The sequence below is a fragment of the Microtus pennsylvanicus genome, chromosome 21 (genome assembly GCF_037038515.1).
Source record: "Microtus pennsylvanicus isolate mMicPen1 chromosome 21, mMicPen1.hap1, whole genome shotgun sequence".
Lineage (NCBI taxonomy): Eukaryota > Metazoa > Chordata > Mammalia > Rodentia > Cricetidae > Microtus > Microtus pennsylvanicus.
This window is the reverse complement of record NC_134599.1, coordinates 19,686,114-19,710,691: the sequence shown is the minus strand read 5'-3', so window position 1 is coordinate 19,710,691 and position 24,578 is coordinate 19,686,114. Positions and strand designations below refer to the sequence as shown.

The following is a 24,578-nucleotide window of genomic DNA, read 5'->3' as shown; positions in this document are numbered from 1 at the left end:
TCAGCACTGGGGTTATAGAGGTATGCCCGCCCCCAAGCCCGGCTTTTACATGAGCCCTAAGGATCTGAACTCAGTTTACCCCCTCAGCCGTCTCCCCGGGGGGCTCTAACAGAGAGGACAGCTGGCAGTGCAACCTGGCTGCTGCGTCATCCAGGATTCTCTAGGGCCAAGCTGTAGACCGCTTGAGCTGTGCCAGCTGTGGTTCCTCGGGCCCTTTGTGGGGTAAGACTACAGGGCCAGAAGCAGTCCTTTATCTTACCATATTGGCCCAGAGGGCTCTCGAGAGCTGTGAGTGGAACTTCTGGTTAGGGAGGATGCAGTCTGGGGCAAAGAAGGATGTGTCTGGTTGCCCATTCTGAAAGACACAAGCATACTTCCTCAAGGTCCTGTGGGGTTCAAGGGAGCCACAGGCCATGTGATTTTCAGGAATGATCACAACATACTCTCTTCCCTTTGGGACCATGCCAGGGACATAATGGCATTCCTACAGAGAAATAGCTTTGGGGGACCTCAAGCCGTACCCTCTCTGGCCTCCACATTTTCCATGTCTTATTTTAAAAATGCCCTGTTTGGGCACATTTGCATAATGCCTCACTCATGCTGAAAGTGGAAAAGTGTGTTTCTTAGTACCCCAGGGAGTCTTGGGGAGTCCTGACAAGTAAATATTGACATCAACCCGACAGGATCTGGACTCCCCAAAGAGACAAGCATCTGGGCATGTTGGTGAGAGATTTTCTAGACTGGGAGAATGGGGGGGTGGGAATCTACACCACATGGACTGGGTTACTGGAATGCCCAGGGAAGGAAGCTAACTGAGGACCAGCATTCCCAGCTTTCTGCTTCCGGACAGTAGATGCAATGTGACCAGTTGCCTCATGCTCCTGCCTGGGCCACCCCTGCCAGGATACATTGTGTCTCTTCCTAAACTAAACTGCAAGCCCAAACAAACTTTTGTCAGGCGTTTTATCACACTGAAGAGAAGAGGAGCTAACACCAAACTAGCTAGGGTGAGGTGGGGAATGGGGTCAGGGCATGTCCTCCATAATTAGGCAGAGGACATTAAAGGGCACATCAAGCGGACCTGCCCAGAGCTAACATGAGGCCAGCAGGTCACCTGACGCCAGCTCTTCTCACTGTAGGGTCTGGATACACCACTCTGTTCTCCTTCCAGCTTTTTCCCAAGTTGTCTGAGGTCTTGGGATAGAGGCTTGCTCTGCCCACAGAGCTCTTGGGCACACGGACTTTGTGTCCCACAAAGAACATGGCCCCGGGGTGGGCCACAGTGAGAGAGACCACATGCGCGGCCCCAAGTCACTAACGTAGACCTGAATACCTGTAAGTCTTGCCTGTCTTTCATGCTCTATCTGATTTTAGGAAGGAGATAGCACGTCTGTTCACTGCTGTTCTGTGGGGTTCACGGTATCCCCAGAGGCAGCTGTGGCAACCTTATCTGTGGGATGCAGAATGCCTGTGTTCAGGTGTGCCTGCTAGCGGAGCATCTGCAGGGTTCTCTGCATCCGTCCCCGTCTCATGCATTCCTGCCTGGATGACTGGCTTTCTTGCCAGATGCCCTGAGCAGTTCTCCCGCTCGAGCTCAAGATGGGGGGAGCATACCTCGAGGATGGGGAGCTTGGCATTGCGGAAAAGGGGCTGCAGCACCACCGAGAAGTCCTCCCGGGTATCGTAGCGGCCTGACTCAACCAGCTGCCGCATGCTATTCTGGAAACACACATACATGCAAACAGCAGCCATTAGCACAGGGGTGGGAAAGGACAAGTGGTACACAGCATCTCTGTCCCCGTCCCTGTCTCCAGGCCCTTTAGACAAGGTTGCTCACTCAGCCTGATGGCAAATCCCATTCCAAAGAGTTTGGAAATGGGCGTATTGTTTTAGTTTTTTGTTTGTTTGATTGTTTTTGTTTGGTTTGTTTTTTAAACATGCCATCTCTAAAGGGCTGGCAGAAAGTCTCACAAGGGGAAAAAAAAAAGAAAAAAAGAAAACACACAAATAAAAACCAGTGCTCGCCAGGCTACTAGCCTGTAATCCCTTTTCTTGTGGTCTGTCTGTGGGGACTGGTGTGAGTGTGGAGTCCAGGGAAATGGGGAGAAGCTGGTCTCCAGTGTGGCTTCATGGGATACCCCAGGCCTATTGACTAAGGAGGAAGTTTCACATCCCCACCCCCAAAGTTGCTTAGGCCACACCAATGTCACCTGGATGCTACTGGGGCTTTTCTAACCAAGGAAACAGACCCTCAGTCAGGTGGGGCAGAGGGAGGGGCCTAGGATGGCTGATGTCTTGTTCTATTTTCTTCATGCCTCCCTGCCTGGTAGGGGCTCTGGGCTGTCATGGGAAGGGCAGAGGAGGAAGACATGGAAAGGGGGCTCTCCTCTACTTTACCTGGTAGGACTGGAAGAAGGCCTCCAGACTCCCCAGCTCCTGGGAATTCTCCCCCGGACTCAGAACACAGTTGCACAGAACACTGTATAAAAGGGGGAGGCAAGAAGAGCCATAGATGAAGCTCCATTCAGGGACTGCTTCTGGCCACCCAGAGCTGGGTGGGGTAGCAAGGCTCGCTCTGTCTTGTCAAGTCAAGCCCTGGTTTGGGAGCACAAGTGCCGGAAGGTTCTGAGGCACCTGTCCTAGGTCCTAGAGAAAGCGACTGGTGTGGGGTGGGTGGGCCTGCAGTTTGAATGAATCTACTTTAGCAAGCTCCAGAACTGGACTTCAGAGGCCAGGCCTGGCACAGTCTATCCAGTAAATGAACTCAGGCAACGAGAATGCAATGTTTAATTAAAACATAAAACGGCAATGCATCCTGGGATTGGAGCAGGCACACCAGGACTCTGATACTCAAGTTCTGAGACCCCTCCTCTAGTGCTATCCCAATGCCTTCCTTTGATTAGGAGTTAGTTTCAATCACATGCACTTAACATAAAGAGGAAAGTTAAAGATGACCTTTGACATACGATGGCAGTCACATTTCAATATAAGCTCATGGTAACTTTATAAGTCTGTCTGTTAAAATTCATTTTCTGGGCTGGGGAGAGGGCCCCGAGGTTTAAGTGCGTTGCTGTGCAAGTGGGAGGACCAGAGCTTGGAGTCCCAGACTCCCCTGAAATGTCAGGTGGGCGTAGCAGTCCACCTGTAAGGACCCCCGAGGGAGGTGGAGACAGGATCCCTAGAGCAAGCCAGCTAGCGAGTCTTGCCCTATCAGTGAGCTCTGGGCTTGACTGAGACACCCTGCCTCCTCGAATAAGGTGGAAGAGCAGTCAAGGATGAGTCCTGGCATCAACTTGAGGCCTTCACAGGCATGCACAAACATGTGCATGTGCACACACACGTGTGTGCTTCCCCATACAAACATGCATACACACATGTGTACCACGTCCTCAAAAATGAAAAAAGGAAAAATAAATCATTTGCTATACTTACCTACGAAATAGTGTATCATAGCAGCCCATACACCACAGTGATCTGACTGTTTCCCCTTGGGGTGGGCGGCTTTTCTTGGGGGCTTCCAGAGTCACTTGAGAGCATGGGACTACATATTCCCAGTCCAGGAAAAGACTGTATTCTGAGTATGTTCTCTCTTGAGTGCACATGGCTTTTGCACCATACTAAAGGTCAGAATTCCAAGTCAAGACCATCTGTATAAAGCCTTCAAGACACTGCCTCGGGCACAGTAAACTCTGCGTGTTTTTTTATTTAAAGATTCTTTTTATATATTATGTATACAGTGTTCTGCCTGCAGGCCAGAAGAGGGCACCAGATCTCATTATAGATGGCTGTGAGCCACCATGCGGTTGCTGGGAACTGAACCCAGGACCTCTGGTAGAGCAGCCAGTGTCCTTAACGCTGAGCCATCTCTCCAGCCCTTTGAGATTTGTTAATAGGTGCATGGAAGAGGTGTGGAGAATAAAGAATCATACACCTGCGTACCCACCACTCAATTACAGAAGTAAACAGTCTTTCTCCCTCCCCCCAGCTCCCCTTTTCTGACAAGGTGCCTGGGCTGAGTGTTCTGTCTCTTGATCTCCACTGTAGTTTAGCCACCCAGAAACACCATTCTGTGTTGCTCTTTCCAGTTTGGGATACTCAGTCTCTCGGGTGGTAGCCCCTACGGTTCTTGCTATCATAGTCAGAAGTTCCTGCCTGGCACCTGGGATAGGAACAGGATCAAAGCTCTTGACCTCCCAGAAGAGAATGAGGCTAGCACAAGTCCTTGTTTATAGACGGGAAGAACTAAGCCGCTGAGCCTCTGGGAAGTCACCGCTAAATGGGCAGGCCAGATCAAGCCTTAGCAGATCTCTTGGATGAGATGACAGTTGCCCGCCTACCTGGCCTGATGTACTGGGCACTTGTCTGGATTCTTCAGGAACACTTGCCGTATGACACTGGGGTTCATGAAGTCCACAAGGTTGACCAGGGCTCTGGGTACCTAAAGAGAATTCTGCAGGTGAGACAAGGGCTCCCGGGGTTTGGACAGAGGCTCCCTTTAGACTTCGAGCTTAGCTCATGCCTGGGGTCAAGAGATGAGTCTGTACCAGACTACTTCACAGAGGGTTGCAGCCCAAGCATGCACAGCCACAGCATAGATGGTACCTCTAGGAAGGACAATAAATGCTAAGAGCTCAGCTCCATTCAGCCATCATCTCTAGTGACCCAAAACATGGCGTGATTGGCAATTTGTTGCCAGGCCATTGGCTCCTGATCAATGTCTGCCAGCTTGACTCAGGTCAACTTCTTCTGAGTAGACATGGGGACTCAGTTACCCAGCAGAACATCTGGGGGTTGGAATGCTATTTCCCCAGCAGTGTGTGGCTGCCCACAGGTTACAGTGGGGTGAAAGGAGTGAGGCTGGATTTATATAAAGAGGCTTACTTAAGACACACTCTGTGTTCAAAATGCAATGCCAAGCCTGGGCACTGGCCAGCCGCTAAGACTAAGGAATGTCTTGGAGAGGGACGTTAGTGCCCAGTGCCTTCCTTTCTTGATACCTGAGATCTCTGGGGCGCCTTCCAAATAGAAGGCAGCTGACTTGGGAAGAAGACTGGAGCCTCTGGACAGGGACAGAGCTCATGCCCCTGGCTGGTTCCATCCTTTCTCTCCTCTCCTCCACCATTCTAAAGCTGTAACCAAGTTACCGAAGCCCTTACCCACCTCCCTATGCAGGATGTCCAAGGCATTGCGGAGATGGTCAGAAAAGTTGGCTGCGGAGTACCGATTCTGGAAAGAGAAAGGCAAGGGCAAGGGAGGGGTTGGTTCCAATAAGAGGGTAGAGGGGCAGGTGTGGGCTTCCCTTCTGGGTCCAGCCCCAAGGACTCGTTACCCTCCCCCCACCACCCGTGAGCATATTAGCATGTTAGAATCTGAGCTGAATGCCTGACAGCCAGCTAGAAGATCAGAACCATTGACGAGAGTGGAAAATGGAAAAGGCTCTCCCGAAATGCTTTGGGATCTAGAGTTTCTTCTCTTTCAAGAGCTGTAAAATCAGCCACCATTCATGTGCTACCTGGCCCCTCACCACCCTGGGACATGCATGTGTTGCCAGTCACCACAAAGTAGACCATAAGGAGCATGCATGCGTGAATGCATGTGTGAGTTATGTGTACACGTGGGCAATGTGGTTGGAGCTAGATGCCCCCTGGGGTGAGTTGTAGGGACCTCGATCTCCAAAGCCAAATGTTCAAGGTCAGGATCAGGCCCAAACCCTCTCTGATTACCGTGTCCGTGCAGAAGTCACACAAGTCACTGGCCCCAATCATGACTGTGATGACCTTCCAGTCTTGGAGGAAGTTCACTCTCTACATAGAAGGGAGGAAAATGCTCATCGTTTCTGACAAACCCTCACAGCTCTAGGAAATCCAGTCAGTCCCTTGTGACTTCCTTGTCCACTTGAAACAATACAAGCAGAACCTTGGAGCTGGTGGCATTTTAAAGGCTTTATTTATAGACCAGAATCTTAGCACCAGGAGGAACCTTCAAGGTCAATTTGCTCCCCCACCCCCACCCCGCCCTGGTAAAATATCCTCTAGAAGGTCTCAGACAAGGGGCCTTTCCTACCTCTTTCGAATGCTTGTAGCAAAAGGGCACTCACTGCTTTCCACAACAGACCACTTCATTTGGGGAAAACTTTAGTGGGCTAGACAACTAACATTTATCAGTAACCATCAATCTGACTCACATGGTCATTCTTCATCTTCTCAACTAGAGTCTGGACTTGGCTCACAAGGTTCCTGAGGAGAGAAAGTCAGTCCTTCCATTGGGGAAGAGTGTCCATATCTGTCCTCCTACCCGACAGGGCCTGCACACTCCAGTCTTTCCCGACACTACATGAGCTGCGGGTAGAAGCCTGAGCAAGATGGTCTCCTTGGGAAGGAGATTGGAATTGTATGTCACAGGCTACTGCTATCGCAGAGCCCAGAAAACAGGTGTTGGGGGCACGCCCACCAAGTAAAGGTGTGGGCTGGGACAGTAGGTGGGCCAAGAACCATGAGAAGCAGGAACTCAAGGCTTCTGGGGTCTCTAGAAGAATTAGTGCCTCCTTGAGATACCATCCCAGGAGGTTAGGGAGCTCTGCCTCAGCAACCCCCTGGACATTTCCAGTCTGGTTTTTTTTTGTTAACTCTATTCCAGGACTAGAGAGACAAGAGACTTGTCCAGAGGGCCCCCCTCAGGCTGGAGATCTTTACTTGGATGCAGTAAGCCTTCCCTGATCATAAAGGGTAAGAGTTACTTGTGCAACTCTGGGGACAGGGGATTTCTCTAGTGGCATTATGTCAGAGTGAGCCTCAAAAACTGGCAAAACTGCTTCGTCAGTTCAACTCTTAGATGTCAAGATGTCTAAAGGCCTAATCAAGGAGTAGGCAACTTAGAGACATGAGTCCTTCCCATGTCCAAGGCTACTCTAAACTCCATGTGTTAACTTTGGTTATGAGGGCGGGGACAGGAAAGAGCGCTCTCAAAATCATTGCTGCAGAAGGGTGAAGTGCCCCTTATAGACCTCTATAGGGATCTCTGAGGGACTGACTGACTGCCTCCGTTCCCCTCTCTGCAGCCCCCCAAATGTCATACTCAGCTTTCGCCCTAGGCACAGCCTGGTTAAGGAATGCGCTCGCAGAATTGGCGTCACCGGTGCCTACTGCATAGCCTGTGAGGTTTTCATTAAACTCCCGAAGGATATCTGTAGGAGAAAAGGCAGAGTTGAGGCACAGAACTCAAGATAGAAGACCAGGGTGTATTCTTCACTACAAAGGGTCCTAGGGGCTCACCACGGGTCGCACCATAATTTTTATACTTCCTGGGGCCAGGCAGGCAGTGGGTTGCACATATGCCTGACAGAATCTAGGGCCTCTCTTGGTCGGAATGAGGCAATGACATGAGGTAAGGCCAGAAGTTTCTCACATCACTTTTCTCTGCCCAACTTACAATGCAGTGAAGGCCCCTATAGATTTGTCTCAGTATTTCTTGGACCAAGCCAAGAAAGCTCAAGGCCTAGGGCATTTGGTGGTTTGCTCTAGGTCACCTCACAAGAGCATAGAAAGAGCAGGAATTAAACTCAGATCTGTAGGTATCTGATGTCCTTTCCACCCTGTCAGGCCGACTATGGGGGCCTCCTCTCCCGCGTCAGGGCTAGTCCCCGAGGATGTGCTATTCTTTTCTTGAGCAGTACGACCCAAGCCCCTAGAATTTACTTACTGGGCAAGGTGGTCACATTCTCCAGGGACGCATCCCCACCAGCGCTGTAGGGCGTGAGCAAGGTAGGAAAGGAAAGAACCCAAGTCAGTATACAAACTTTACCAAAGAGCAATCCTCAACTGTTCTTAGAGAGGGGTCCTAAGAACATTCTAGATTCACCTGTGAACTATTTTTCCCTTAATCTAGGATCTGAAGGTAAAAGAATGTTCCTCGTCCACTTTGGTGGGGAACACTTATCTGAGGACACTGTATGCCCAGCATGCACTGGACTGTAGGCCATGGTTCTTTCTCCTGTCCCAGGCTCAGGAGGTAGCTGTGGACATTTCCATGTGACAGAGACTAAGGGAAACTAAAACCCAGCTGGAGCTGGAAACCTTGAGAAGCACAGATAAGCTTTTTCTGCCCAGTATCAAGTAGATTCTAATGGAAGATTCAGAGGATGGGAGCTTGCTGCCTTCCAATGCCCCATCTCATTTTATCTGGTCCAACCTCAAAACACTGTATAAGAGGTCATTTCCTTCCACATGCTTAAAGAAAAAGGGGGGGGGGGGAATACGTATGCCTATCTTAAAAAGAAACATTTAGCTGGATGTGGTGGTGCCTGCCTTTAATCCTAGCCCTCAGGAGGCAGAGGCAAGTGAATCTCTGTGAGTTCGAGTCTAGCCTGGTTTACAAAGCAAGTTCCAGAACATCTAGAACTGTTAGACAGAGAAACCCTGTCTCAAAACAAGAATAAAACAAAAAATTTTAGATGATCAGATATTTGGTATTTACTGTTTTTCTTCTGTGCCCATTTGCTTAGTCCCAGCATGTTACTCCAGGCCAGGGGAGTCTGAGAATACACACTTAGAAGCTACTCCACTGGTTGAGACTTCTCAAAGATGGCCATAAATTAAAGTCGCTAAGCTTCGCCCTCCACATCACTCCGTTTTCTCCCTCATGGCTCCTCACATGTCTGGGCCTGGCCTAGTGGTTGGGTTTTTTTTTGTTTTGTTTTTTGTTTTTTTCTACTCTGTATTTTTCTAGCTCTACATGACGATGTTGCTCTGAATCCTTTCTTCTCTGAGCCAGAGTCACCAAACTGAAGCATTTTACACTTGGGAGGAAATCAGGAATCTATGTACTGTCCCATCTGTTGTCCTCTGCACATTTCCCTCAATAAACAGAAAAACATATACAAACACATACATAGATTATGTACCTTCCCACTTTCATTTCTTAAAGGTACCTAGGTACTTAAAAAAGAGGGGGAGGGGGATGGAGGCAGAACAAGACCAAAAGGTATTCCCAGTGCCATTTTAGGATGGAATGTCCAAGAGGAGAAAAGACAAGTACAGAAATAAACACAGAAAAGTCAAAGTATTTAAGTCACCATTTTGATCAGAACTACCCAAATATGAAAGGAGACACTGATGCCAAATATCTGGTCTACACTGGACTCCTGAGGAAATGTAATCTGTGACACATGGGCCCAATGGCTAGACTTCATCTGTTGTCATCCAGCGTGCAGAAAGGTACAGGAGATGTTTAGAAATGTGTATGGGATTGAAGTCCTCATGGAAACAAACACAAGGAGATGCGTTTTGCTTTGGTTAAGTGCATTTTATTTTGGTCCACAGAATAGTCCCACACAAGCCAGTGCCTTTCTACCAAAGAGAGAGATGCTCACGCTAAAGACAGCTCTCAGATTGACCCACTGATAAGCTGACAAGGACATCCATAGGTGCACAGTCTCATGGGCCAAGGGACCTTGGAAACCTATTTACAACCTATTCACAACCACCCATCCCCAAAGAGCCCTAGGGCCCCTTCTCCCCTGTCTATATAAGGCCCACTTTTCCTACTGTGTCCTTGGAGGAAAAGGCCCAAGGTGCTTTCTTGATTTCCTGGAATCATTGCATTGCCTAGTATTCCTAGTGGAGTGGGCTCCAGAAAATTGTTTCTCTCTCATCAGTCTACTTCATGGACATTTCCCCTGGGGCTAACAGATATTTCAAAGAAAAATTGTTCTAGTATTAAAGGAAACACCAAAACAAACAGAAAGAAAGGCGTTAGCTGCACCACTTCCCGGAGTCCTTACTATGCCAGCGTGTACAGGAAGGAAACAGCAGGTAATGTTTTACGCCCAGCACAAAGGACCTCACCTCTCGGACAGTTAAAACTCATGGAGCAACCCTGAGACACACCTGTCTAGTCGTCTACCACTGTCACTCAGACGCTAACCTCGAACTTCTGTCCTCAACACAGGTGTACTGGGGGGGGGGGGGAGGTAGTCGGGATAGTTAAGATAAATCCAGGGTTTTTAAAGTGACAACAGTCATTGACCATGAGCCATTGGGGTTATAACTAGAAAGTTCAGGCATTTCATTCCTGGGAAAGAACAGAAAGTGGCTGAACATTTGCGTGACTGTGCAAGAAATCTCTTAGCAGGAGGCCTTATGTACCTAGACTGGGAGCCCCACTATCTCACTACCTGTGAGGCTGTGCCAGTCACTTCCGCTCCCAAGGGGTGCTCCTCTGGAGAGGACACTTGTGTACAGTTTTCCTCACACAATGACGATATCACTGCCTCCTCCAGGCCTTTCCCACAGCTCTCTCTGCTGCCCTTTTCTTTCCCCTCAGGACTTCAGCAACTTTCAGGAGAGTGCTGAGCAGCGGAGGTTCTGTCTTGCTCCAGGTAGTCCCCTAGACACACTGATCTGGCTGTGGGAATGTGGGGGCTCTGAGTGGAGAGGCTGTCTCCTTCGTGCTGAGGGTGCTTTGGAACTTCTCGGTGGGTGGCTACCGGCTGTGATCCTGCCTCTCTCTTGGAAAAATGAGTCTTTCTGGGGCTTTCCTTGGCTCTGCTCACCCCACCTTGTCCCCTACCACTTTCTTAGGGAGGATGCATGAAATGAATGCACCCCGAAAAAGGAAGAAGCAAGCGTGCTTCTGGGCAGCCAGCTGCTCTTTAGTGCTCTGCCCTCTTGTGGCAGGCTGTGGTCACATTTCCCTAGATTAGTTCTTAACTGTGTGCTAATCACTCCGAAGCATGCAAAACCTCAGACTTTATTAGGAAAGAAAGAAACGTCACACAACGGACACTCAGTTGCTCACGTGGCACCCCAAGCCTGACTCCTCTCTATGTTTGTATCTGGGGTGCCCTTCTCACCCCTTTACTTTGTCTAAAGACATGTGGGTACCAGTTTCTCTGGGAAGTTTTCCATCCTTGCTGGCAGGGCTATTCCCGCTCTCCCTTCCCATCCCATGGCGTCCAGGAAGTTTTTATTTCTAAACACTAGCCAAGTGAGAAGCCAGCTGACACACAGACCTCTCAGCCAGCCAGCCAGCTCTACTCCTGTGCCAGCACACAGGAGCTGCTCAGAAATGCCCACTGATTACAACTTGCCACCATTGCTGCCTCCAGAAGTGAGTATTGGGTCTTGGCAGTTTTCTGTAGAGATGTGTACATATACAAACAAGCAGAGGGGGACTACAAACGACATGAATACATACATGAAGACCAACATAGGAGCGTCAACATACGAACACAGATATGCAAACGAGCAGGTGGAGACTCAAGGATTTGGTGCTTTTCGGGCACATTTCGTGATGGATTTGCTGACCCAGGAGTTTGGTAAGAACCTTGGCTTACTTTTTCTGCATAATTTAAAGATAAAAGGATCATTAACAGCAAAATTCTGTTCTCTGTTCAGTCAATGTTCACAGTTTGCAGAAATACAGCTGTTCCTCTGGAAGCCTCTTCTAGACCTGGTCCTTGCTCTTTGAGATTTGTGCATTTATAGGAGCTAAATCTACATCCCAGCCAGTGCATGCAGGCAATCCCAGCAGCTAGGAGGTAGAGACAGGAGGGCTAGAAGCCCAGGGTCACCCTCCCCCCCTTACATAAATAGTTCAAGGCCAACCCAAATTCCAGGAGACCCTGACAAGGAAACAAAACAAATCCACAAAACTAAGAAGGTAACAAAACAACAAGCAGACTAAGCCCTGGGGAAGAGGAGGTCAAAGGTTAACATTACCTATATGACAGTCCTCGATACTGTGTGTCGAGATCCGAGGGGTTTTCTTCTTGGGAGCGGATCCCATTGCCAGCCTTTGAGAACATCAAATTCCACAAGAAAACCAGTAAGTCAGAGAGAAGTGGGGGACTGTGAACACGGGTTCTGAAGGCATGGCCTCCAGTGCACTCGTGGAAGCAAGAACGGTATGAAGATTGGGAATGAGGGGACCAGTCTGAGACCCTCCTTCCCAGCTACGGCTTCCTTCACTATGGCATGCCTTTCCACAGGAGAGGTTTGGGCCCAATTGGGATCACAGTTTTTAAAGACTGGGAAATTCTCAAGCGCTTACAAATGGGACTAATGCCGATAATATTAGCAAGTAATACCACAGGTCTTTATGGACATGGGCAAAGCGCTTAGGTGGGAGCCGCTGTGAGGAGGGATTTCCAACAGAGTCCCTCTCATTTCTCTTCTTTTTCCTTTACAACCTCCAGGAAGGCATTTCTAAAGCCCCAGCTGTGCTGCCAGAAGGTGGTGCCCTGGGATGGCGGCTCAGCCCAGCGCTGAAAGTGAGGAGCAGAGCCTATTCCATCACCAATGATAAAGCTGCCTTCTGTGTTGATGCGTTGATGCGGAGGAAACAGATGGGGGGGTCTGGGTTGCTCAAAAGGGAGGGAGAGTAGCACCCACACAGGCATCGTTAGGAGAATTTTGAGTCAAAATGACATATTTTTGCATATGTCAAAATGTGGTGTTGGGTGTTCAAAACCTCTGCCAACTGAGAATATTCAGTTCATTCCTGAAAAAGATTTTTTTCCCCTGCACACCTACTCGATAAAGCAGTTGCAAAAATAGAATTGTTGCCATTCTCCTGGACAGAGAGAGCCGGGGCAGAAGGGAGAGAGATTGTAGAAGGTGGGAGTGCGGGTTTTAGATGTAGGAAGGCAAGGACTTGGAAGGCTCCACCACACCCATTGCCTACACTCACCCCTATCTCGCACCCCCCCGCCCGGGGCTCAAAAGTCCTTACGGTCAGAGAGTCTCCCAGAGCTGCCACCACTTGGATGTCTGCAGGTCTCAGGGCATGCACTGAAAAATAAGCGGACACGCTTGAGTCTGGGAAGGGAGCTGCAGGCACCGTCTAGGGCTTCTGCTTCATGCCAATGCCCCAAACAAGATTCCATGCGCGTTCAGACCACGTAGAGCTGGGGGCCCAAACTCTGTTGGCAGAAGTTTCATAACAGCACTTTCTTACAAGAGATAAACAATTCTTAGACTTTCATCAAGCTAGAAGACAGAGAAATGGGAGGAAGAGAGAAAAGGGAGGACGCAAGGCACCATGAAGGATGGAGGGGAAGGTGAGGCAGGAGTCCACTTTAGTGCCAGACACCATGTGAGAAGTCAGGGTGGCCTAAGTGCTCAACCAGACAGACGCTGGCCCATAGGTAGCCTATTTAGAACTGGGTTCTAGATTTCCACAAGAATCCAGAAAATAGTCATGCCAGACTTTCCCTACTCTCAAGAGCCCAGAGAACTTTCTAGACCTGTAGGCAGAGTTTGAGGACACATTTCCACAGAGCTATTCATTTAATGGGACTCCCTGGCCTCATCTGCATCTGGACTTCACCACCCTGCAGGGCTGGACCAACCATGGGCAAGCTCCCATGTCTGCTGTGTAGCCCTGCTTAGATCTTGAGAGCAGGATGGGAAACAGCTCCTGGCTCAGAAGGCACTGGGGCTTACCAGGCATGGTATTGCCAAAGGCCAGAGCTGGCCAAAGCCTACCTGGGCTAGAAAACACTGGTCAGAACTGTGTTGTGTGGTTACCGTATGGAGTCTTAGAGATGGCTCACTGGTATGCGAGCCTTTGTGGAGGGGTCTTGGATCCTGGGGATCCCAGGAGCTTACCTGAGGTTGGTGGTGAGGCAGAAGGGGCTCTGTCCTCGCACAACGTCCAGGTTCCATAACCCTAAATGCAAAGAACCAATCCCTGAATCTTAAGGTAAAGGGGGTGGTGGGCAGAGAAGTCAGACAGGCATCGGGTTCACTCAGCAGGCTTGAAAAACCTGGAAAAGGTACCCTAGATAATTCTGAATATCAACCAGCCTGGGGTCTGTTCATCTGACTCTGATCTCTGTTTCCTCCTGGGCCATACTCGGGCCATCCAAAACGACCCACCCCATCCTCTGCCCTCTGCCCATTGTGAGAGGGGCGGCTAGCTTTCCTCTAGCTTAGAGGGGCTACGATTTGACAGGAATGGAGTTTATTCTGCTCTCCTCCCCACTGGAAGGTGTGGGCATAGAGATCATTTTCTGAAGGGGACGAGCTGTCCTTGTGCTTTCGACAGGAAGCATCAGCAAGAACTGCCCACACCACGGCCTGGTGAACCAAAGGAGGGCTTAGGTAGATACCTGGTTGCTGTTCTTGTAGGTGCTCAGAAACGGCAAGGTCTGTGGGAAAAGGGGAGTGAACTATGGTAGGATTCATGTGAGCCTACATATATCCTTCCCTAACCTTCCCAGGGCCACAGTTAGAGCTAAGATCCTTCCAGAAAGGCTGGCCACCATATGCTCCCACCCAGGATGCACCAGGGCCTTCTCTACAACCTGAACCCAGCCCCGAGACTCAGAATGAACCCGTGAGTAGCTACCAGGAATGTATGTGTCCTCTTGGCTAAGGTGCCGGTCTTGTTTCTCCATCCTGCCCCTTCCCAACAGGCTGCCTTGCCACCCGGCACTTTGCCCCACAGCAGCCTGGGATCCTTTCTGCTTAAGCAAGAAAAAGCAGATCCCTCCTCTTCCAATTTCCTTCCCATGTAAGCCTTGGTCTAGTAGTCCCCAGTGAGAACCCTGAGCCCCTTTTGGGGGACCCAGAGGAAGTCACAGGGCTGAGAGCTAAGGCTATAAAACTCCAAGAATCTGACAATGTGTGAATAGAAACTGGGGTCCTATTCTGCTTTCCCCACTGGTTAAGATCTGCTTTCTTAGCTCCTCCTTCCGTTTTAACCCTCTACCCTTCTCTACTCTCTTGTCTCTATAGTCAGAGGGTGTTGCCCATCAGCCCACTCTACCTGGTTCGGACACATGATAGGGAGCTTGATTTCAAAATTCTCTTGTCTCGTCTTATGGCCAACAGGTTCCAGCTAAATTAAGAAGCAAGAAGATGGGGAATGTGGACTGGGTGGACTGGTCAAGATGCAGAGGTGGGGAGGAAGATGGGGAATGTGACCGGGTGGACTGGTCAAGATGCAGAGGTGGGGAGGGGGAGATGCAGGCAGCTGGACTCAGAAGGAGGATTCTTTTTTTGTTTTGTTTTGTTTTAGTTTTGTTTTTTGAGACAGGGTTTTGCTGTAGCTTTGGAGCCTGTCCTGGAACCAGCTCTTGTAGATCAGGCTGGCCTCGAACTTGCAGAGATCTGCCTGCCTCTGCCTCCAGAGTGCAGGGATTAAAGGCGTGCACCCCCCACCGCCCGGTTGGGAGAAAGAATTCTTACACCACAGTTCTTACCATGTTCTTCCAGAGGGCAACGGCTGCGCGGGCGTGAGTCTTGACGTTAAAGTGGAAACAGTCAGGGGCAAAGTAGGAGTTGTCGGGCAAGCCCTCCTAGTCACCAGGCAGAAAGGGAGGAGCAGTTACAGATGGCAGAAAATGCGGCCGCACACCCTTCTGGGGGCTCCCCTCACCCTTAACGCATCATTTCCTTACCGGGGTCCTTGGCACGGCCACATTTTCAAGGAACGGCTGGAGAACCACAGTGAAATCATCCCTGGTGTCGTATCGTCCACTCTCGATCAGCTGTTCAGTTCCTTCCTGCCAGAGGAGACAAGAGACAGGCGTTAGAAACAGCTGAAGAAACACAAATGAAACCTGTCTCGTGTCTTACCATCCACTTTCAACCAACACTTTGAATTCCTTCGTCAGAGAGGCAATGGGGAAAATGGGATCCCGTGAAGCGTGCTCTCTCACCTCATTCTGTAGCTTCAAAGAAGCTGCCCTGTGGCCCCTAGCGCCCTTGAATGTGCTCCCATTGGCACAGTCCTTGTCACCATTCACTCAGTCAACAAGTTACTTAGCATCAATAACTCTGCCCGGCACAGACCTCCCAGAACCCTATGCAGGGGCAGAACCCTCCTCCGGCTTACCTGATACTGCCTGTTCCTTTCAACCAGGGCAGCAAATTCTGTTGAGTTATCATCAAACTTCAGGACACAAGGACACAGAGACCTGCCAACAAAGTCAAAAAGATGCCCAGGGTCATCATCCTGAATGAGCCATTCAGAAGCTCTGGCTTGGGCTTCGATGTATTTCTTTTTCAGTTGAAGGCTTCAGGAATCTCAGTCTGGGTCAAAGCAAGCCACAGCAGACATCCATGGACTTGCTCTTGGAAACAGACGCTTCTCCCTGAGGTCTGGAGGAGAGGTCTTACGGAACCGAGTCACCTGATGGTTGTGTGAAGATATGCAGAGAGACACAGCTCCTCCTAAACAGCAACAGTGACCAGAGCAATAACGGCTCGTACGCACGGCATGGTCACGGTGCCAAGCACCATGCATTAATATGTTTAAATCTCCCGGCCGTTCCAGAAATCATTATTGACCTTGTTTTACAGGCTCGCCACCCTAGTGATTTCAGAGGCTGAGGAAGATGACCACGAGTTTGAAGACAGTCTGGGCAACTTAACAAGATACTGTTCTCAACGAGAAAAGAAAAGCGGGGTGTGGGATGTGGCACAGTTGGTAGAATCCCTGTCTAGCATGCATAAGACCTTGGGTTCTGTCCCTCACACCCCCAAACTGGATGTGATGATCCCTGCCTGTAATCCTAGCACTCTGGGAGGTGGAGGCAGAAGAATCAGAAGTTTAAGGTCATTCTCAGCTGTAGAGAAAGCTTGAAGCCAGCCTGGGATATGCAGGATGGTGTCCAAAAATTAACAAACAAACAAACAAATAAATAAGTGTAAAAAGGGCTAGGGGTATAGTTCAGTGGTAGCGGACTTCCCTAGTACAATCTCGGCCCTGAGTTTACCAAGGGGGTGGAATAGAGAGGCCACCAAGGTTAAGTAACGTTCTCAAGGTCACACAGCTGAGGCAACTGCAGCAGGAACTTTTAACTCGGTCTCTGAACTAATCTGCCTCTGTCAGTCTGCAGCTCCCCTCTGGCTTACCACCCAGAAAATCTGGACTTTTCACCTGGGGGATAAGGTAATACTAGTCGGGGTGGTTCAGCATAGATGTCGCACCACAGAGGAAGCCTGGCCACTGAGACAGAACAGCAGAGAGAGGTGCAGGATGTGGTCACAAGACAAGGAAGCCCTTGATTTTGTCAACACTGACAGTGTCCTCTCCAAACGGGCTTGGCCAATGCCTTTTCCGAACGTTGAGTTTTGGCCACCTGGAAATCTTTACAGCGATTGGTAGTGGGGGGCTTTGGGGGACACTGCTCTGGCGTGGAGAGAATATACGTTCTGAATCCCCGCATGTCCCAGTGAGTAGAGAAAGTGGGAGCCTTGGATGAATCAGCAGCTGAAAATAGCTGTGCTAATAGACACCGCACTGGCAGGCAGCCTGTTTCTGCTTCGTGGCACCCTGAAGCCTTCTCCAGGGAACCTGTGCTGTCTACCCATACTCCCCTAGGGAACGGTTGGCAGAGTTCTCCAGGGATCAGTCAGTATGCCCCCTAAATTTCCAAGAACAAGGCTGGCCCTTGTGAATTATTCATTCAGTTATTCAGCAAATGGCTCCTGAGCCCCTCCCCCGTGCCGGCTGTGACTCAGTGCTCACAGGCTGTGGGGGAGAATCACCACAAGGCGGTGACTAATGACCACGTGGTATCCTCAGGGCCATGGTCGGGACAGAGCCCGAGGGCAGGGGAGGGAGGTTTGCACAGCCCCTGTGACCTGGCCAAAGGGTGCAGAGGAGGCTTTCAGGGCAGAATCTGTGGGGAACGGTCATGCTTCAGTTAGAAGAACAGCTTCCTTCCAAAGCGTGCACTTATAATGGAGCAAGAGAGAAGCCATCTTTGGGTGGTTCTGGAGGCTGAAGAGAGCCTCTTAGAAGCATCCTTCTGATGAAGGAGACTGTTCTCGGAACCCTGTGGATTCTGATCTCCCTTCTTTCTCTTCTAAGGGGTGACTACTGCTGTGTCTGTTCCACCTGGAGCACACATATGCCAGTCAGAAACACTGTCCTAAGGGGAGGCTCTGGGAGGTGGTCACTACGCTCTGGCTATCCTGTGAGATAGGTCTTAGTAGTGGGCTGAGTGCTCCCCAAGTCTTACCTATGACCTGACCCCATTCCTATCATCCTCTTTTCCCTTCCTGAGGCTGCCATGGCAACAGAAACAGGAAGAGATGCCACATGTGCTTCCTCAGAGAGATTGTTGAGGCCTGATACTGATTAAAACAAATACCCTGAGATGTCCCCCGTGAGGTTAAAATGTAGAGTGGTTCTAACAACCCCCACACTCTACCCTGGAATTTTCTAAAGAATATGCTAAGCCCCACAACCCTTTCGGAACAGGGGAGAAGCATCCAGCAGACCTGAGGATAAGCCGCGGGCAGCTGACTTTAGTTTCTTTGTAGAGGTCCCTCAGGCCGATGATCTCAAGCACCTTCACCATGTTCACAAAGGCCCGGGGAACCTGCAGAAACACAGAATCAGCCACCACGTCAACACAGTAGGTCAGCATCAGCTGCTTACATGGGGGCGGGGTGGAGCTCAGATCATGTGACTTCTTCCTGGCCCCACCCAGCTTCTTTCTCTTTCATGTCTGCTCTCCAAGGAGCCAAGCGCACAAAGGCTTGACCAAGGAGGTCTCAGAATGAAGCCAGAGCTGTGTCTAGGCTTCTCTGAGGCCACAGGTGACAGCTATGACGGAACTACTGAGAGGCCCAGGGTGGTTTAAGCTCCGTACCTCTGCATGGAGAATGTCCAAGGCCGCCTTGATGTTGTCTGTGAAGTTTTGGGGAGAATAGTGATCCTGCAGGCAGAAGGAGACTCTCCTGAGGCCCATGAGTCACCCCATCTCCTTCCTACTAAGCAGGATTGTGTCTTATTCTGGCTTCTCCTCTTTCTGTATTTCAGTCAGAGTTGGCAAAATTGAAACACAGGGTTTATCTTTGGGGGCCCTCGCTACAATGCTTGAGCTCACCATGGCTCTCAGGAAAGGGTCCTTTCTTTTGCCCACAGCCAGGGGAAACTCGGAATTGATTTAGTAGTGATTAGGGGTAGAGCCTTAGCTACACCATGTCTCTTCTCTGAACCCCTCAGAAATGGGGGTGTTGGGGCAGATGCTGACCTCGGCTCTGCAACATAAAATACTCTCTGATTCTACTGTCTGTCCTTTTCTTGTGTGGTCACAGAGAGAGCCTAGGCTGTAGCGTAGGTCACATCTAAGCTTTGTCTCAAGGATGCAGAGAGGGGAAAGAAGGGCTTGTGGAGCCCTAAAACATAAATACACTTTGATTTTTGTATCTGTGGTTTTAGAATTGTGTGTGTGTGTGGGGGGGGATAGAATGAATGTATACAGGTGGGCATCCATGTATATACATACACAGGCCAGAGGCTGGCATCAGGTATCTTCCTCAGTGGCTCTACCTTGTCTTTTGGGACAGGGTCCTCGACTGAATCTGGACCTTCACTAGACTGGTAGGCTAGCAAGCCCCAGGAATACCTTTGTCTGTCTCGAGCACCAGGGTTACAGGCGCGCACAGACCCGGGCACACTGTGGTTACAGGTATGGGTGTGAGACTCACAGGTGGTATGGTATGGTCTAAGGGGTCTCCTGCAGGGGGCTTTCTGGATTACATGGCAACCAAAGATCAACAGCCTCCGTTGTGAGTTTCCTCAGCCCCAAGAGGCACAGACCTGAACCTTGCCTTATCACCTCTGTGGGAAAACACTTTCTCTAGAGAAGGACAGAGGTGGCATTGGCAAGGCCAGAAGTGCTGTGGAGGGCCCATAATTAGCTATGAAAACAAGTAAGAGTTTCCCAAACAACAAAAGCTTTTCTTGCAGGCTCCCTCAGTCTTCCAGGTGAAGTCCTCTGGGTCTCAGCGTTAATGAATCCTCACTGGATCCATGCCAAGCCATGAACGGAGTCCTTACCTAGCTATGCTGTTCCAGGAGGCAGTGGCCAACTACAGAAATCCTTCCCAAGGGTCGGGGCCGGGGACTTACCAGGTCATTGCAAGAAGCACAGAGGTCATTGCCTCCTATGAAGACAGTGATTATCTTCCAGTCGTTCTCAAAGTCTATTGTCTGAAATGAATAGAAAACCAACAGGGTCCAGTTGGAAACTCTCAAAGGGGCAGCTCCGCCATGCAGCAGAGAGCTCAGACTTTTTGTCCGCACACTAGGATGTAGGTCTGTTTTCCACTGCCCTCGTAGCGGGAGCTCCCTGAGTTTTGCTCTCAGTCTTGAGCATGGCAAGGAAGTAGGTGGGAGACAGGAAAATAGGTCCTGGCCCTGGGAAGGGAAGGTTGCTCTAAATCTTCTAAAACTCTGCGGTTTTCAACTGGCTTCACAGCAGAAAGACCATCTTCCATTAAGAAGAAACATTCTTAATTCATATAGATTAAAGTTAAGGCACCTGTGAAAGTTCCAGCTAGGACTGGACATAGTGGTCCATGCCTTTATTTAGTCCCAGTGCTGGGGAAGCAGAGGCAGGTGGATCTCTGAGTCTGGTCTATAGAGTTTTCCATGACAGCCAGAGCTACATAGAGAAACCCTGTCTTGAAAGACCAAAACAGAAAAAAAGAAAAGAAAGGAAGGAAGGAAAAAAGGAAGAAAGAAAGAAAAGTCCCAGCTGGTAGCTGGTCAGAGCAACATGGCAGTTCAAGAACATGACCGGGAGAGTTTGCCGCCTCTAGACTCCACCCTCCTGCAGGAGAGCTAGAGACGTGCTTGTCGGCATGTGGGCACATACACTCCACACACCACGGCCCAAAGGTGGCTGCGGCACTCACAGCCTCTGACATTGCCTCTGGCCCACACACGCTCCACTTCTCTGGCTTCTGCTTCCAAATGAGGAGGAAGAAGAACGATGGGAGGGGAGAGACAAGATGCAGGGAAGCTTGAGAAGAGACACATTCTGAAACTCTCCCGATGATGGAATTTGGGGGGTACATTACATCACATAAAAATAACCAATCTTGAGCCCCCTTTTGTTATTTTATCCACCTGAGACCACCTCCCTAAGCAGGTCTGCATGGAGCCTGTGCCCCTCTCTTATCCGAGAGAGGATCTTACACTCATCTATTAGAACCCAGCTCAAACACCTGCCTCCCTTCTGAATCCTCCCAAGCAGGGGACCTGTTCCCGTCACCCCCTCCTCTGCTCTGTAATACGTAACTATCTTTACAAAGCACGAGTCAACTGTTTCATGATCTTTATCCTTCAATGTTTGTTTCCTCTTAAGAACTCCTGGAGGATGGGACTGTGTTGTACCGTCCTCACGCATCTACAGACTTTGGCCAGTAATACAAAAGTTTACTGTGTACAGCCGGCTAATATAGTGAACGGGAACCCTATTTGCGAAGGAACAGAGGTACAGGGTTCAGATCTGCTAGAAACCTGGATCCTATGCGTCTCCTCTCACCCTACTACTGACTTCCCAGTGTCTGTGGATCCACCCTCCTGCTCTAGGGAGTCCCACCTGATGTGCCCAGACTCACCGTGTCTGCCTTCATCAGGCTCACCAGCTTTTGGGCCTGGGTAGTTAAGTCCCTGTGGGAACACACAGTAAGGAGCTGAATGAGGACCAGAGACTGAAGGCAACGTAGCAGACAGTAGCACCTGGCAGTCAACTTTGGGGGTCAGCAGGGCAGCCCCACCATACAGAGCTCCTTCTCGACCCAGGCTCCGCTGGGGAGGACTGACGGCTGAGAAGGACAGACCCTTGCACGTTTGAGGGGTTGACTCTCAGTGAGTTTATTTATCAGGTCGGTGTATGTAATGATAGACTTGCAGTTTCTCTTCCAAGCTAGGCTTGTTCAAGGCAGATAGGTTTCACGTGAATGTTTTACGTCATGTGACGCTCAACTCAAGCCCATGTTAACAGACGCCATGGCCCTCCCTCCCGACAAGGTGATCTCAGTTTAAAATGACAGAGCTGGGAATAAGCTCAGTGGCCGAGTGTTTGCTTAGCATGAACAGCCTTAGCCTCAGTCTCTTCCTCACTGTAAAAGAAAAACTGTAACACGGAGATCAACCTTGCTTATGGAAAGTCATTGCGGGTGCAAATAAGACTCCAGTAGCCCCTTGAATACGAGCTACTATTCTGCTGGATAGCATGGGTTGGACTCCCAGGTCTACCCATGACCACTTCTCTGAAATCTTTACCTGACAAACGCAGTACTTTCCTTTATACAACTAATCAGTGCCTTGCCTTCTACAGGCATTGAGAGAATCAAATGAGGGTCACATAAAGAATTTAGTGCCTAACACAAAGCAAGCGTCCTTAGAGTAATTTCCATTGTCACTAGCACATTCACCACCTGCAAAGGTCCTCCGGCATCATGCCCCAGGCAGTATGCGCTGTCCTCCCTCTGCCTTAACTACTGGCCCAATTGTTCTGATCTTGGCCCCAGAACACTGGGTGTCAGAGACCTGGGAGGGGCCTTGGAGTCAGTCACTCAACCTGCTTCTCATCTCTGGATGTGATGCTATCAGGGCAGCCCCTCTGTCTTTGAACCCGAGTTTGGAATGGGTACTCCAAGGGCTCAGGCTTAGCTTTGAGTCACTGGTAAAAACACAGGCAATAATTCCTGTGTTGTCCATCCTAAGAGCTAGTGTGTGGGACACAAGGATGCCAGCCATGAAGGTATTCTGTAACGTGGTGGGACACAAGGATGCCAGCCATGAAGGTATTCTGTAACATGGTGGGACACAAGGATGCCAGCCATGAAGGTATTCTGTAACGTGGGCACTGCTGTGTGAACAGGAAAGGGTGTGAGCAAGCTGAAAATGAGGCCTGTACGACCCAGGGCCAGATCCTGGGGTCAGTTTGCTGTACCTGTTCAGGCTAGATATTTTTGTGCTGTAGTTTCAAGTGTATATAATATGGGAACAGCTTCCCTGTGCCTGCTTTTCTCTGCCACCCAATGTCTTTCCTGAGGCCACAGACTCAAGGCCGTGTGAGCCACACTTACTGCGGTCACTCAGGTCCTTGACTCTGACCGTCCACTCTGGCTTGTCTCCCTGATCTAATCATGGTAGAACTGCCTTTCATCTGGCGCTACCAGCTGAAGAGAAATTCTGTAAATGTTAAAGCCAGTTTGGGCTTGAAAGTGGCAGGTCACTAGCCTTTCACCCCTATGGCCAGCAAAGAAAGAAGCGGCCTTCAAAGTCATTCTCAAACCTGTTAGGCTTGGCATGAGCTGTCTTTCCTATGGGGAATAAATGCAAAAGTTACTCAGAGCAGGCCGACAGCTCCAGGAGAGCCTTGAGAGCTAGGAAATCACCAGGGAATCTCGGGATGCAACTACAAAAAAAAAAAAAAATCTTCAGACCCATGTGAAGAAGTGTGGTGTGTGCTGAATCTGGGAGAAAAACTGGGGTAAAATAGAAAAGGTCTTTTCGCACATTTCCCTAATTGGATGCGGTGTTCGTGTGTTATTGGCTAGGAAAAGGACCCCGAGGAACACTCAAGTCTTTGAATAGTGTGCAAGCAGGGATGGGGGTGGGGAAGACCAGGGACACTGATCTGTTAATTAGGGATCGTCAGGTCAGCAGCACCATGGTCTCCGAGTCCCTACACCTTCCCTCAGGGGAGCCCAGCAGCCTGGCTGAATCAGTGCTGAGCCCACCATCCTCACCCAATCCATGCAAGGGCTCAGCTCTTTAGAGCTTTTGCTTCCAAGATGGTGTCAACCTCACAAGCTCCATGGTTTGTGAAAAAGAGGCCTCCAATAGTCTTGTTTCTTGTAGAGACCAAGTAAGAAATGTGGCGGACACTCAGGGCTTCGATTCCCGTGTCAGTGTTTTTCCTCGAGAGTGCAGAGCCCTAGATGACCCCTTAAGGAAGGCCAGGAGCAGAAGACTCAAAAGCAATAGTAGCAAGCGAACAATGGGAACTCCCCATGGGCCCATTTACAGTCACTGCTTAGTGAGGGAATCAGGTTTACAGACGAGGCCAGGGGATCTACGTGAAATACATGCAGGGCATCAGAGGAATTCCCTTGGTTCCTAGAGCAGGGTTGAGTGTCCACGGCTAGATTCGTGTGTCTGACAGCAAAGGACACTCCTAAGAGAGCCCGTTCCAGCTGTTCGCCCTGACTCTTTACCCAGATCAAGACTCTCCACCTACACTAAAATCCAGGCCAAGGCAAGCTCTGCCAGGCACCCCTGTTTCTGTCCCCCCACCGTGCACTCCCCGCCCCCCCAAGACACTCAGGCTCACTCTGCTTTGGCTCCTGCCACAGCCTGGTTGAAGAATGCATTGGCAGTGGTTTCTCTCCCGGTGCCAACAGAGAAGCCCTTCAAGGAGGGGTTGAATTCCCGGAGGATGTCTGGAAAGACAAGGGACATGTTTACCAATGGTCCCAAAGCAATCTTCCCAAACCCCTTTCTTACTGCTTTGTGACAGGGTCACCTAGGTATAGCCCAGGCTATCCTCGAACTGGTGATTTTCCTACAGAAGCCTGTTGAGCGCTGGGATTACATGGCCAACTGTCAAGTTCCTTTGGCCACTCTGTGGAGGACAGAGTATAGCCTCGGCACCACAGCCCAGCACGGAACAGAATGTTGGGTGCCCCAGACTTTACAGCAGTGGTCCTCAGCTCCCTAATGCTGTGACCCTTGACTGTCTCATGCTGTGCTGACCCCTACCAAACCATTATTTTCGGTGCTACTTCATAACTGTAAATTTGCTACTATTATGA

General features: G+C 50.0%; 1 protein-coding gene across 3 annotated transcripts in view; it reads right to left on the bottom strand.

Annotated features, from left to right (window-relative positions):
* The window catches only part of Plb1 (phospholipase B1), an 80,057-nt gene that overhangs the window by 32,240 nt on the left and 23,239 nt on the right, over positions 1 to 24,578 (bottom strand). The window contains exons 9-30 of one of the 3 annotated variants that reach the window (XM_075955281.1): positions 24,098 to 24,206; positions 21,372 to 21,423; positions 19,876 to 19,956; positions 18,611 to 18,676; positions 18,237 to 18,337; positions 15,841 to 15,922; positions 15,404 to 15,508; positions 15,206 to 15,301; positions 14,770 to 14,841; positions 14,111 to 14,149; positions 13,608 to 13,668; positions 12,730 to 12,788; positions 11,718 to 11,791; positions 7,699 to 7,742; positions 7,075 to 7,183; positions 6,185 to 6,236; positions 5,724 to 5,804; positions 5,161 to 5,226; positions 4,338 to 4,438; positions 2,398 to 2,479; positions 1,615 to 1,719; positions 260 to 355 (exon numbers count right to left, since the gene is read on the bottom strand). In XM_075955281.1, coding sequence (XP_075811396.1) covers positions 260 to 355; positions 1,615 to 1,719; positions 2,398 to 2,479; positions 4,338 to 4,438; positions 5,161 to 5,226; positions 5,724 to 5,804; positions 6,185 to 6,236; positions 7,075 to 7,183; positions 7,699 to 7,742; positions 11,718 to 11,791; positions 12,730 to 12,788; positions 13,608 to 13,668; positions 14,111 to 14,149; positions 14,770 to 14,841; positions 15,206 to 15,301; positions 15,404 to 15,508; positions 15,841 to 15,922; positions 18,237 to 18,337; positions 18,611 to 18,676; positions 19,876 to 19,956; positions 21,372 to 21,423; positions 24,098 to 24,206 — 1,733 coding nt within the window. Of the gene's footprint in view, positions 1 to 259; positions 387 to 1,614; positions 1,720 to 2,397; positions 2,480 to 4,337; positions 4,439 to 4,602; positions 4,658 to 5,160; positions 5,227 to 5,723; positions 5,805 to 6,184; positions 6,237 to 7,074; positions 7,184 to 7,698; positions 7,743 to 11,717; positions 11,792 to 12,729; positions 12,789 to 13,607; positions 13,669 to 14,110; positions 14,150 to 14,769; positions 14,842 to 15,205; positions 15,302 to 15,403; positions 15,509 to 15,840; positions 15,923 to 18,236; positions 18,338 to 18,610; positions 18,677 to 19,875; positions 19,957 to 21,371; positions 21,424 to 24,097; positions 24,207 to 24,578 lie in introns of those variants that run through there. The other 2 variants (XM_075955282.1, XM_075955283.1) reach the window with 2 other exon arrangements.